The sequence below is a fragment of the Mustela lutreola genome, chromosome 9 (genome assembly GCF_030435805.1).
Source record: "Mustela lutreola isolate mMusLut2 chromosome 9, mMusLut2.pri, whole genome shotgun sequence".
Classification (NCBI taxonomy): domain Eukaryota; kingdom Metazoa; phylum Chordata; class Mammalia; order Carnivora; family Mustelidae; genus Mustela; species Mustela lutreola.
In genome coordinates, this window is record NC_081298.1 from 13773246 (window position 1) to 13787991 (window position 14746).

Genomic DNA, 14746 nt, shown 5'->3' on the forward strand with positions numbered 1-14746 from the left:
GCTGTGGATAGGGGGAGGGCAGGGGCGGAAGCACAACCATGAGCAGACTCCACAACACCTCCACCAACCCCACAGGGAGCGTGGAGCTGAGCTGGTCCTTCGGAGATGTCCGGCCTGGGCTGAGATGGCCAGGCCATACCCCAGCATCCCTGCTTGTGAGCCACCCCATGAGTGAGTGTGACCTTGGGCAAGACAAGGTCTGAGACAGCCCCTCGGGCTGACAGTGGAGGCCTGCTCCTGTTCACGGGCCCTGGCTCCCTGCACTGGGACAAGTGGGCCCTCAGAGTTCGGAGTGCTAAGCCGTTACATCAGGTCACCCACAAAGCCTTCACTGAAAGTGATCGGGATGGCACATTCAGGTTCTTGACACAATGACTCCTTTTTAGGACATATATTTTTATTTTACTCATTTTTCCCTCAACAAATAACACAAGTCCAATAGTATAGACTTCAAAGGGAACAAAAGGATGGTTGAGCAACAATACTGTCTTTGTCTCCATTTTAAGAATCCCAAGGACCAGAGAGGTTAATCGACTGATCCTAAGTAACACAGCTCATAGGTAGCAGAGCTGGGATTTGAACTCCTGCCCATCTGACTTGACTTTTCTCACTTTTGCCTTCTACTGGGGATGTATCAGGGAAGGCTTCCCAAGGGAAATGACCTACTATCCAGGTCCTGAAGAGGCCACGCGCGCAATGCAATGGTAAAAATCACGGGCTGTCGAACCAGACTGTCTGGGTTGGAGTTGTGGGTCTTGGACCTCTTTGCTATGTGGTTTGGTTTTCTCATCTGCAAAACAGGAATGCTCATGGTGTCAAGTCATAGACTTGTTACAGTTATGAAATGAGCCAATGCATATGGAGCACTTGGAACTCAGCCGATGTGGTTGGTTATTATAATTGAATCTGGAGGCAATGGGTGGGGGGATGGGAAATCAGAATCAGGGATGACATGGAGAGTCTTGCCTGAGCAGCTCGGTGGAGAAGGTGCCACTTATCCAGGTGGTGTGAACCTTGCCTGTACCTGAGGCAGGGGATAGAGGACATGGTTCTATACCCTATACCCCCAGAGGCTTCTTTGAGTTCAGGATGTGGTGGAAAAAGTCTCAGCTCTCAGTGGAGGCTGGGCAGCAGGACAGCTGGGCATGCTGGGAGGCTGGTCTGGCTCCTGGCCCAGCCCTGCACCGCCGCTGGGGTTTCTGTTCAACAAGGGCTTTGTCATGCAGCTGCCCTCCTCACCCAACCCCTGCTGGTACCAGTCCCTCCCCAGGCCAGCACAGCCTGCCCCAGGAGGGACCAGAGCGCTCATGGCACACCCTGCTTCCTGGCCTCTGCCCAGTGCCCTCCCCAGGCGACTGCCAGGCCTCCTGGGGCTTCCAGGTCCTTGGATGGGGTCCAGCGTGAGCCTGAATGTGTGGACTCCCCAGTGCTGGTTCGGGAGGGCTGGAAGCTGTTCCCAGGGCTTTCTCTGAGCTTGGCAATTCACTTAAACCCACCTAGTGTCCTCTGTGCATTTTCTCTCCCTATAAAACTTCCCATGACTCCCCACATATTTAGACTTGAGTCTGAAGGCTTCCTTGGCCTATACACAGGGCCCAGCATGGCCTGGACCCTGCCTACCTCCTTGGTATCCGTGCCTACCTCTCTTCCCTCATTGGCTCCCCTCCAATCCTACTGGCCCCTTAATGTCAGCCACACTAAACGCATTTGCACCCCTGGACATTTGCATTTTTTTCCTTTCTGCCTAATGCTCTTTCCCAAGATCTTGAGTCCTGGTCCTTCAGGTCAGCACCAAGGTCACCAACTCAGGGGTCCTCCCTGGCACCATGTCTAAGTAGCTTCCCCTGTAGCCACTCTCCCATTATTTCCTTCCTGTTTCCTTCCCCCAAATTTCCTGATCATTTGTTTGCTTCTTCATGTCTCTCTTACCAGAATGTAAGCTCTGTGAGGGCTTACATTACATCTGTCTTAGTCATTCCTATTCCGACATCAAGAAGAGTCCTGGTACGCAACATGCTCAGTGAACATTTGTTGGACATGACCTGTGAGATGGGCTGTTTGGAGTGTTGATGATGTGAGGCATGGAACGTGCCCAGCACAGGGCAGATACACACCAGTGCTAAAACCAGAGCCACCTTCAACCTCACTACTGTTATTGTTATTATAGTTTTCCTATCTCAGGGGTTGAAAAATTGGTCTTCTTCTGCACCTTCACATATATCTCATTTAATCATCCCCCAAATAAACTTATCTATGAATATGTATTCAGGTTATAGGAGCTTGAGAGTAAGTGAGAAGGGAGCAAGGCCTGTAGGCAAGTAGAAACATGTCTATTTTCCCCATCTCTCACTTCTTGCTGGAGAGTCACCTCAGAGAGGATGGTGGTGGTGGTAGTGATGATGATGGTGGTGATGGTGGTGGTGGTGGTGGTGATGATGATGGTGATAATGATGGTGGTGGTGATGATGGTGATGGTGATGATGATGATGGTGGTGGTGATGATGGTGGTGGTGATGATGGTGATGATGATGGTGGTGGTGGTGGTGGTGGTGATGGTGGTGATGATGGTGGTGGTGGTGGTAGTGGTTGTGATGATGGTGGTGATGGTGATGGTGATGATGGTGATGGTGGTGATCATAGTGGTGATGATGATGAAGGTGGTGATGGTGATGATGATGATGGTGATGATGAAGGTGATGATGGTGGTGATGACGATGATGGTGGTGATGATGATAATGGTGGTGGTGATGATGATGAGGCTGATGGTGATGGCCATGATGATGATGATTGCCATTTATTGGAAAGGTAGCCTAATGAAGTAAGAGCTAGATTATAAGCTCAAAATTCCAACCCTAGGACAAGTCATTTCATTTATTCCAGCCAGCCATCACCTCTTTTTGCCTCAGTTTCTTCAGCCATAAAATGGGAGATAATTTTACAACTCACCTCATGGAGTTGTTACAGGGATTAAATAAGTTATATTAGCGAAGTCTTTAGAATAGTGCCCAGTGCAGAGTAAACTCTGTATTAAGTGCTTGTCAGATAAGAATAGTGAATCCTATTCTGTGCTTACCATGTTTCGCATGCACTTGTTTCATCCTGACCACAACCCCCTAAAGAAACCAAGGAACAGAGATGTTCCTCAATTTGTCCAAAGTCACACAGCTTATAATCAGTACAGTATACACACAGCCAAGTCTACTGTGTTTGATGAGGCTCTTCAAGTTGTCAAGCCTCTCCCCTCCCATCCTGCAGTGGGGCCTCAGGCATTTCTTGACATCTTTGAGGGCCTTAAGAAACACAGTTTGACAACCAACACACTGGACATTTTCTGAGTGTTTTTCCAACTCTGGCATCTTGTGACTTGTAATGATGGCTGGCACATGTTGGGGGTTCACCACGTACTGGGGTGGTTTCCGACTGCTTTTGTAGATTTGCTCCTTTTCTCCAAATAATAACCTTCTGGAATAGGCACTGTTATATTTGCTTTTACAGATGAGGAAATTGAGGCACATAGAGGTTAAGTTACTTGTCCAGGATGACACAGCTAGGAAGGATTAACGTGAGGAATAATCCTAAGCTGACTTTGGGGCCCTTTCTCTTCATCCTCTGGCCGCATGGCCTCTCACCTGGCCTGTTGCTGGTTCTAGAGTCCCTGGGACAATGTGGGACCATGTGTTTCCAAGGAAATGGAGCTTCTAATACCTAAGGGAATGGGAAAGGGCAGGGGAAGCCCTTGGGAGTCCCCAAGAGAACCCCAGGCATTGGGGGTTCTTTCCCCTGAAGCTGCCAGACCTCCCTGTGGTTGCAGAAGCTGAGCCAAGGACCCAAGTGTGCTGGGACGTTGGTTGGAAGCCTGCCACCCAGAGTTGGCTTCTCATTCATCCAAGTCATTAATATTCCTTCTCTCCAGCCTCTCTCCCTTAAATCACACACAACTGCCATCAGTCTCTTAGCCAGACCTATGGCCTTTGGGAAAAACCAGTGGCCCCATTTTCCCCTTTAAGGGTTCCCTGGTTGGGGAAGGCCTGGGGCATTGACTCTGCCATGTGCCATCATTTCTAGGCTATCAGACAAAAAACAGCATCTAAATTTTACAAAGCATCTTCTAGGGAAAAATATCTTTAAGCATTTATTATTCATTCCTTGGAGATAACATTTAAGTCAATTCTGGAGACAAGTGTAGTATTTTTTTAAAGATTTTATTTATTTATTTGACAGAGAGAGACACAGTGAGAGAGGGAGCATAAGCAGGGGTAGTGGGAGAGGGAGGCAGCCTTCCCGCCGAGCAGGGAGGCTGATGCGAGACTCTATCCCAGGACCCTGGGATCATGACCTGAGGCGAAGGCAGAGGCTTTAACCCACTGAGCCACCCAGGTGCCCCCAAGTGTAGTATTTTATTTATGTAAAAACATAAAAACAGTATGCTGTGTTCTAGAATCCATTATGAAATTTTAAGTTCTAGATAAGCAGTAAATTTTCCATCAAATATAAAAGAAATGTATACAATTTCTTTGAAAAACCCAAGTGTATGATATCAAAGGATACTGGGTTGCTAAAAGCGCTATGGTAAGCACACACTTGATTTAAATACTCCTACACAGAGTAACTCCTGCAGAAGTCAGCGGAGAGGGCACGATGCTAATTCTGCAACACCGAGGGCAGGGGTGGAGTCCGGAGCCAGGGAGGGGATGATCTAACTTGTCCTTTCTTGTCGGGAGCCAGTACAGGAGGCCTACTATAAGAGCTGTAAGGGACTGAATATGATTGGCTGTTCATTTAGGTCCACTCACGCGCGGGAGGTGCATGAGCACTGCGGTAATTGGCTAGGCGGGCTAAGCTGCAGGTGTATATATGCTTGAATGTACTTGTAGAGGGGCCGGCCCGCCGGGAGCCAGGCCGAGCCGCGCCGCGCGGGCCGGAGGGGGCCGCAGCCCGGACCATGGCCGCGGTGGCAGCGGCGGGCGCCGAGGGGCGGCACGCGGCCCTGGAGGCGGCGGCGACGCCCAAGCGGGGCGGCGGGAGCTGCGTGCTGTGCTGCGCCAGAGGGGGAAGAAGATAAAAAGAAGCCATTAAAGAAGTTTGCCTCCACGCGTGTCTCCGTGTCGTTCTTGCGGGCCGAGAGCGACAAGTGGTGCTGAAACCCGGGAGGAAGAAGAAAAAAGGGATTAAAGAAGAAGGTTCGCCGCTACGTGAGTCTCCGAGTCGTTCTTACGGGCCGAGAGCGACAAGTGGCGCGGCGCGGCATGTCTCTGTCCTGGAGGGTGTTGTCAGCTCTGGCCATCACCATTCTTCATGACAGACTGCTGTGTCCAGAGGATGGTCCCCAAGTGATAGGGAACTTTGCAGGACCATGTTTGCTTACAGAAGTACATAGCAGTGGGGAGCCCGGGTGGCCCAGTCAGTTAAGCGTCTGCCTTCAGCTCAGGTCATGATCCCGGGGCTGGGATCGAGCCCCATGCTGGGCTCCACGCTCAGCGGAGAGTCTGCTTCTCCCTGTGCCTCTCCACCTCCCTCTGCCCCCAACCCATGCTTGTGTTCTCTCTCTCTCTCTTGCTCGCTTTTTCTCTTTCTCAAATAAATACGTACAATCTTAAAAAAAAAAAAAAAAAGAGAGAGAGAGAGAGAGAGAGAGAGAGAGAAGTACATGCCCTTGAATGTGAAAGACATCTCAGATTATGACTTTTGGGGACCGTAGGCAAGTCACAAGAACTCACCAGGCTCAGTTTCCTCGTCTGTGACACAGAGACAAATGTCTGCCTTCCAGGAAGGCTGGGAGGGGTTGATGAGGAAATGGCGTGCAGGTACCAAGCAAACCGTAAAGCCTCAGGGATGATGATTCTTGTGCTAAAATGAGTAATAATACAATATTATGTTATCATCGTAATGGATTGGCCTTATCATGACTCACAAATATCTCTATTGTTGGTGATCATTTTGTTAGGGCTGCATTTAACATATATCTGATACAGGTTTTATAGATGGTAGATGGGATATCTTGTATATATCATTACATAATGATCAGACAACTCATGAATGTTTTTGCATACATGATCATGTTAATATTTTTGTCATTCATCACCATCCACAGAGGGTCCTGTTTCCCCTCTCACTTCAGTTGGAGCTCAGGGGGGACTAGAGACAAATGGATTATTTGGGGGATCCAGGAGTTAGGTCCTAGAGCTGGAGTAGAGAGCAGCTCAAGAAGCAGAGAGGCTGGTGCCCGTTGGCAGGAAGATGTAGCCTTGGACCTGTCGCTGACCCTCTCTGAGTCTCAGTGGCCCTGGTAGTCACTGTTGTCACCACTTGGGTTCATCCTAACCTCCCTCCCAGACCCAGCCCCTGGGGATGATGGCTGTGGCTGCATGGGGGTGTAAACAGATGCTCCGTGTGCCCCGCAGGAGTCAGGGCTGTCTGCGTGGATCGGTGGGCAGCTGCACCCCCTGGAGAACATGCCCCCCGCCCTGGCTGTGCTGCTCATCACCGTCGTCATCGCCTTCTTCACCGAGTTTGCCAGCAACACGGCCACGATCATCATCTTCCTGCCGGTGCTGGCAGAGCTGGTGAGAGTCCTGGGGCGGGAGTCGGGGGTGGGGAGGGTAACTTCAGAAATCTGTCCCCTGCCACGAGAGCTCCATCCCAGCTACAGAGGCCTTTGTTCTCTTCCAAAATGCATGCAGGTGTCAGACCCTGATTCTTTTTTCTTCTTTAAGAAAGGCTCAGAGTAAATACTTTTGAAGCATACCAACTTTTCTTCTTTAGAGACTTTTCTAGGAAAATAAAATTTTCAAATGTGGGTTAAGACGAAGTAGGAAATCTGAGCAGAAAAATAACCACAGAAGAAATTCTAACGGTAGGCGAAGTTCTAAGCTCCCTCTCAAGAAGGGTTTCTCAGCACTATTGGCACTGGGGGCCAAAGAATGGTCTGTTGTGGAGGGGGGGCTGTCCTGTAGGTGGTGGACGGCTCAGCAGCATGCTTGCCTCTATCCATGAGGTAGCAGTAGCACTGACCTAAATCGTGACAATCAAAAATGTCTCCAGACATTGGCAAATGTCCCCCGGTAGGGGAAACAAAACCGTCCCCCGTTGAGAACCGCTGTCCTAAAAATCACCAGCCAGTCCTCAGAAGGTCGGCTAGGAGAGAACTAGCAAGCCTGCAAAGACAGCTAGCTCCCACCTTACTCACAGTACTTCAGAGCACAGAATAATGGAGAAAATCATTCAATCCAGGAATAAGGTGAACAAAACCCAGACACCAAAACCAAAGAAGGACAGCCAAGGCAGTGGGGGAAAGTCACAACCCCATCTCCCACGTAAACAAAGATGCAAATAGCAAAATAAATCCAGGACCATGGGAGAAGAACGATGTGTCGTGATCAAATCGAGTTTGTGTTCGGAATTTCAAAACCGGTGAACGCTACAAGCAATCAGCAGAGTTTTCTATTTAAACAGATTAAAGAAGACCAAGCCATATGATTCTCTTAATAGACTCCAGAACTGATCTCATTAAATCAGTGTGGCAACTACACGCTTCGTGTGTCAACGGTGATAGACCAGGCACACGTCTCTGAGCCACCTTGTTTTGGGTTTTAGTTGGCTTATTTTTGCATGAACTTGTAATGGCGCTCACACTGTGTTACACACAGAGATGCACTTCACCCTTTTTCAGTGACTAGAGGATATTCTGGTATGAGTGGATAGCGGTGGGTCTATCGAGGTTCTCTACGGAGGGACACATAGGTCACTTCCAGCCTTTTCTGTGATCCCACAATGGCACCCTTGACCTTTCCTTGTCTGGGAACCTTTGATTCCATCTAGATCCATGCATAGACACGACCCCTGCATTGAAAAGCATGTGCTTCTCTAATTCTATTAGATGTGGGCAAATTGTCCTCCAGAGTGAGCTCGCCATTTCACACCCCCATCCGTAGACCCCCCGGGATCTGAGGGAGCCGATGATTGAGAGAGGTGAGGGTGCTGTGGGGTGACGGGGAGGACCCTGCCAGGTCTGTCGGGGCAACTTTTGCTGGAGAAGACACTAGTGAATGACCCGGTGCTCTAAATGGTGCTTATCATCCAAACCAAAAACGTTTTGCACATCAGGGGGTGAATTTAGCCCTTTTTGAGAAAAATGTGTATGCTTTGGGTTATCAAAATTCCCTCGAGGGGCCAAAAAATGCCCTATCTTAAATCCGATAGTAGAGAGGAGAGACCAACAGGCATTGTAGATGAAGACGTCCTTTGGGCAAGGTGAGGAGCCAGCCACGGAATGAGGCCAACACACAGACGCATTTGAGTCTTAGAAGTTGGGAAATGCTTATCAGTCGATGCTATCTCGACCTCTCTGTGCTTCCGAAAACTGGTGAGGCCCCCACTAAAGGTGGCCAGGGACTGGCTGTGAGGACTGTTCCACTGAGGGAAGGAGCAGGCAGGGGACTGGGTGTGTTAGAGCCGTGGTTCTTGGCACCAGGCTCAGCTAGAAACTTGTGAGGAATGCAGGCTCCTTGGGCTGTCCCAGACCTGCTGAATCAGAAACTCTAGGGGAAGTGGGGCCAGCAAGCTGGGTCTTAGCAAGTCCTCCCAGTCTGACGATGTGCTCTCAGGGTGGAGAAGGTTCTAGAAAAATCTTCCCCACCCAAGCTTGCAGCCCCCAGAATGTCACTAACCTGGGGGAATATCTTTTCCGTGTGTCCCTTGGTTTGTGTTCTCTTCTTGTCTGTCTCTGCTCTTGTCCGTGGATCTGCGTTTCTGGCTGCATGTCTGTCTGTGTGTGTCTAAACACGTCTCCTTGTCCGCTGTGATTGGTCTCGGCTGCTACGCCTTTGTCGTCACGTCTCTTTCCGTCTCTGTGGCTGTGGCTTTCGACCATCTCCATCTGTTGTGGTGGCTCCTCGCCGCTGCCCTGTCGTGGTCGTCCCCTCCCCCCCACCGCACCCGGACCAGGCCATCCGTCTGAGAGTGCACCCCCTGTATTTGATGATCCCCGGCACGGTCGGCTGCTCCTACGCCTTCATGCTCCCAGTCTCGACGCCCCCCAACTCCATTGCCTTCGCCTCTGGACACCTGCTGGTCAAAGACATGGTGAGTCGGGGCTCGTCCTAGCAGAGGCCTGAGAGGAGGGTGGCCAGCAGGGGCTAGACAAGACGCCTTGGCGGGGACCCCGGCTCCCGCTCCTCCATCTGCCCCTCCAGTGTCTGAATAAGTCATCTGGAGTGGGACCAGGAATATCTAGGTTCATTTCAGCAAACACTCTGGGTCGATTCTTATGCTTAGACAATTTCAGGAAACACTGCCTGAATGAGGACTTTCCAGAGTTTGCTTCGGGGACAAGGGACTTCCTTCTCTCTCGGGGCAGTGCTCTCTTTTCTTACTTGTTCAGCCAACTGCTCCGTGCCTGGAATCTGTAGGAGAGAGGGGAAGCAGGCTGCACCCCCGGGGTGGGGGTGGGGGCTGAGGCCGAAGCCAGGGTGGTGGCTTGGCGGGGGTGGTGGGGGGATCCGCCAGTGTGTTTCCTCTCCCCTCGCTCCCCTGCTGACCCCACTCCTCCCTCCCTCCCTCCTGCCTCCCGATGCCACTTCCCCTCCACTGGAGGCCTGGGGACACTCAGGGAATGCAAATCCTAAACTGGAAGAAGGGAGGAGGGTGATATGCTTAAACCGGTTCTGGGTCCGGTCTCTCCAGGCGCACAGACTCCGGCAGGACAAACCGGGAGGGGAAGGGAGGAGAGGGGCCAGGCCAGAGTGAGAGACAGAAAGAGGTCACAGAGCAAACAAGAGAGAAGGAGGAGGCTGGGGTGCCTGGAGCCCAGTTGGGAGGATGAGGCCAGAGGGCTGGGAGACGGGAGGGGCGCCGAGGGGCAGGGCACAGACCGAACCTTACACAGCCCACAATGGTGGACTCTAGAGGGATTTGAGCGGGGCCATTGATGCAGGCAGGTTGGGTCCAGGAACCCAGGGGAACGTCCCACAGGACCAGCCAAGGGACCCCTGGCTTCATGCAGGACAGAAATCAAACGTGAGCCAGAGAAAGTGAAAACAGAGTTTATTGAATAGCACGAGTAGCAGACAGAATCACAGACGGAGTGACAGAGAGACTCAGAGACGAGAGAACGAGTCTCATCATTGCTTGGGGTTGGGGTTTATGTTGGAACATCCTTGTGCCTTTAGGAATCCTCGGTTGGCTCCCATCAGAGGGAGAGTCAGGCACCCTAGATGCTCTTCTGCAAATCACTGGAGGTGCAGCCCGGAGGCCAGCATCCGCGGGGGCTTTGCTGGGAGCTGATGTCCTGGCATGTGTCTGGGATCTGGCTCTTCTTGGATGTTATCAGGTGTTTGGGGGCTAGGACAGAACTCAGAGAATGATTCACTTTCTTGCTTCCCCCTTGAAGTGGGAACAGACCTTCTTCAACTAATTCAGAGGCCAAGTATGGAACATGAGTAAACGGGCCCAGCAGGAAAACAGCCATGAGAGAGCCTTTCTAGAATGTTGTCACTTCTCCTTCCCGACTTTGCGGGGACGAGGTTTGACTCCTGCCCTTCTTCTTCTTCTTCTTTTTTTTTTTTTTTAAAGATTTTATTTATACATTTGTCAGAGACAGAGGGAGAGCGAGCGAGCAAGCACAGGCAGACAGAGAGGCAGGCAGAGGCAGAGGGAGAAGCAGGCTCCCCGCCGAGCAAGGAGCCCAATGCGGGACTCAATCCCAGGACCCTGGGATCATGACCTGAGCTGAAGGCAGCCGCTTAACCAACTGAGCCACCCAGGTGTCCCGTGACTCCTGCCCTTCTGAGGTCATTCTGGCGGCGGGGTGGAGGGGGGCTGAGTGTGAAACAGAGAGGCTTAGGGAAAGCGGCCAGAGGGCAGGGATCAGACATAACAGCCATCCTGAGAACGAGGAGACCATGAGAGAAATGGAGAGACAAGGGGGCACAAAGGGGCGCACCTGTCAGAGCCGCCCACTGTCTGGAGCCACGTGCCCACCTGCAGGCTCTGCTCCCAAGAGGGATGGCCTAGGCGGTCCACGTGATGAATGCGGGACAGAGCAGGCACTTGGAGCCAGGCTCCCAGGAGCCCAGCCCTCCTCCCAGCCACCCCAAAGATTTGGCCAGTCCCCTTCCAATTCTCCAGTGTTGCCAGGGCTTGAAGACCCTCCAAGAGCAGAGGCAGGACAACATAATGCCATTGACCTTGTCACTGGGTGTATTCCCTTTACCACTGATGCCCTTTCCGTGAGCCATCTGTGCAATATGGAGATAACCGTTCTCCTAAATCAACTTGGGTTTTTTTTTTTTTTAAAGATTTTTATTTATTTATTTGACAGAGAGCACAAGTAGGGGGAGCAGTGGGCAGAGGGAGAGGGAGAAGCAGGCTCCTTGCTGAGCAGGGAGCCCGATGTGGGGCTCAGTCTCAGGACCCTGGAATCATGACCTGAGCCAAAGGCAGACACTTAACGGACTGAGCCACCCAGGTGCCCCTTAAAAACACTTAAAAACACTTTAAGTAAGACTATTTTAAGAGAAGAGTTTCTGACACACCTGGATATGGAAAACTGGTACTGTACACCATAGAAGGTAAGTCTAAAAATAAAGGCAAAGACAAAAAAGCAAAATAATTACATTCACCCTGAAAACGATTGCCTGGATGCCTTGCTTGCTCAAGAGGGCAATTGGCAAGGAAGAGAGAAGCGTTAAGGGCAGGATAGCACCTAAGGGAGCCTTTCTCTGGAAGGAATAGATTTTAAAGAGGGAGACTAAAAAGAGAGTGAATGACTCCCTCACCGCACAGTTCACAGTTGAGCAATACTAAGGTCGAATGACCGGAAAACCACAGATTTTCAGCGCCGGGTTGGAATGAATGGCAAAAGAGGTTAGCTCGGGGGGAAAAGCAAGCGGGCAGACTTGTTCTAGCTACTTAAAAAGGTCAAAATGTCCTTGAGACAAGTTCTTCCCAACAAAGAAGTATAGCCTTCAGTAGACGTGGAAGGTGGATAGGTGTGAGCATGTATGAGTGTGTGTGTGTGTGTGTGTGTGTGTGTGTTGTGTGTGAGTGTGTATGTGTGTTAGTGATCAAACCAGATTATTTTCAAGCTGCGTGATGTGGATTAGCCAACTTCTCTGAGCCCCATGTTCCTCTTCTGTAAAGCGGAAGTAGTAATGATCCCCCTTCAAGGGTGTCATAGGGATGGCCCCTGAGGGGCGGGCTAGGGTAGCGTCAAGGTGGTAGGGTCTTGGGCACCCAGCAGCCTGGATCCCTGTCCTGGCACCATCACTTCCCGGCTGGGAGATCTTGAGTGAATACGTTCCTGACTCTGAGCGTGGGTTTTCCCACCTGTACAATGGGCTCTGAGCTGATCCCTCTCTTCATCGGGGCTCTGTTTCAGGTACGGACAGGCCTCCTGATGAACCTCATGGGTGTCCTGCTGCTCAGCTTGGCCATGAATACTTGGGCACAGACCATCTTCCAGCTGGGCGTCTTCCCAGACTGGGCCGACATCCACTCAGCCAACATCACAGCACTGCCATCCGCCTTGGCCAACGACACATTTCGGACCCTTTGAGTCCCCCTTCAGGACGCTCTTCGAGCTGGGCCCTCTCAGAAGGCTTCTGCCATCACCTGTTGCTAGGACTCTACAAGGACGATCTTGGGCAGTTCTTTTCTGTGATCCAGTATGCAGCAAGCAAGGGTGACCTCCAGTGGTCCACTTGGGCCCACAGGCTCATTATCTAGGACACGGTCTCCTTCTCTTTCATGGAGGTCAGGGCCCAGACATCTCCCAGATCCGCTGCCAGAGAAATAAGCTCCTTTATCTCTGAGCTGTTATATGGCTAGAATGCAAGAGCGCCCTATCCCAGCAACAGGAAGCAAATCTGGAATATGGCATTTGTCTTAAACTGTTGGAATGGAGGGGGGCATTGATTCCTATGGGCACTGCTAACATCCCCCACGGCCTACCTTAGGTTACCCTCCGGAGAGGTCATCTTGCCTTTAAAGGTCACCTTCCTCGGAGAGGAAGGATTTTGGGGGTGCAGTGTTCCAGGTGTTCACAGCCGTGGTGTGTCCTGCTCAGTTGGTGCCCATTCTGTGCCCGTTGTTTGAACGTGACCCCTGCCAGTACACCACTTTCAATCCTTGGAGACAGGGGAGGGACAGATGACCTCTTGAGGACAGGGAGGCTGCGCCAACCCCCCTCGCTGCGCTTCTGGGGGCCCCGGCACACCAGGGGCATTCTAGAAACCCCCAGCTGACATCTCTACCCAAGTTTTTTAGGATTTTTCTGTCTGAATCAGTTTCACTGTAATTCTGGGGTCAGGCCAAGCCCCGGCCCTACTGTCCTTCCAGAGAGGACTCTCCTACGTGTGGCCCACGGGGGCCTTTGTCGCTGCCCTTTGTCACTGCCCGCTACTCCTGATTCCAGCAGCTGGTCTTTCCTTTCTTATCCATCCCCAGAGGGGTAAAGGTGTTTAATTAGCAAAGGCCACGTTTTTCAGGAATGACAAAAAAAAAAAAAAAAAAAAGATACACTGGGGCCTCATCAAAGGCCAGGGTAAAATTTCTCAGGCAGGCAATATATCCTACCCTCTTCTGCAGAGAAGGTCAACCGAGATTCTCCTGAGCCAGGGGCTGGCGGGGGCTTTTCTAGATGATTTGATCCCTCCTCGTTTCCAACAGAAGCGCGTGGGTATCCCCAGTGAACGGCACAGTATCAGGCCCAGTGGGTGCTCAAGAAGTGAAGGGATTGGCCCAGCGCTAGCCTGGCACCAGACAGGTGCCCATGGGGCTTCTGGAAGCCTCGTGTCTCCCTTCCTACACATCTGAGGGACCATGATCCCCAAGCAGCAGCCAGAGACTCAGTACGGCACGAGTGAGTCATGGATGTTTCCCTGGGAGCAGCGGGGAGGAGAGAGGAGAGGCCCCCACGTTGGAGGATGGGCTCTACCTCTTCCCATGTGAGTACTTTAGTAATCAAGTCACAGTCGCAGCCCAGAGGGCTTGGGAGATGCACTCCTGGAGAACAGGGGACGGGAGAAGTCCATTTACAGAGAAACCCGTGGGACCTGTAACCAGATGAATCATGATTTCAAATACTTCTGATTGAAAATGTAATAAAATAAAGAGTGTTAATCAACACTGGGCCTATAGATTATTTGCTTTCTAGGCATAAGAGAGCTTTAGGGCCCCAAATTCCTGAGTTGGGGGTTCCATGGAATTGACCTCCCTGACTTTATTTCTTTACTGCTCTCCCCTCTCCACTCCAGCCATGTGCTTAAACCACCTTGCCTCAGGGCCTTTGCACATGCTGTTTCCTCTACCAAGAACACTTCGCTTGCAATTATGTGCTCATTTCCTCACTTTATTCAGGTCTGTGCTCAAATGTCATGTCCCCAGAGGCTCTTCCCTGACCATCTGGTGTAGAATCTTGCCCTCACTTCTCTCCATCTCCTTACTCTGCTCTATTTTTCTTCTAAGTGTTTAGCCAGGCCCCTAGATTATGTATTCTATTCTTTATTAACTTACGCTCCCTCTGGAATACCAGCTTGTCAGAATACAAACTTTATTTTGTTGAGTGCCATAACTCTGATACCTATAATGGTTTCTGGCCCATACCAGGTGGTCAGGAAATATTCGATAAATGAGTCTATACCAGAATTTATAAGAAAGCAATCTTGCCCTCTGATCCAGAGTCTGTCCTATTCATTTCTTTGCTCACTCTTTATTCATTCAACGATATTTATTTAAAACCTGACTGTGT

At 51.0% G+C, this 14746-nt stretch overlaps 1 protein-coding gene across 4 annotated transcripts in view; it reads left to right on the top strand.

Annotated features, from left to right (window-relative positions):
- The window catches only part of SLC13A3 (solute carrier family 13 member 3), a 69905-nt gene extending 55781 nt beyond the window's left edge, over nt 1-14124 (top strand). For all 4 annotated transcript variants that reach the window (XM_059132955.1, XM_059132956.1, XM_059132957.1 and 1 more), the window contains 3 exons: nt 6402-6563; nt 8944-9081; nt 12377-14124. In XM_059132955.1, the coding sequence (XP_058988938.1) occupies nt 6402-6563; nt 8944-9081; nt 12377-12553 (477 nt within the window). In that variant the 3' untranslated portion in view covers nt 12554-14124. The remainder of the gene's footprint in view (nt 1-6401; nt 6564-8943; nt 9082-12376) is intronic.
- The last annotated feature ends 622 nt before the right edge of the window (nt 14125-14746 follow it).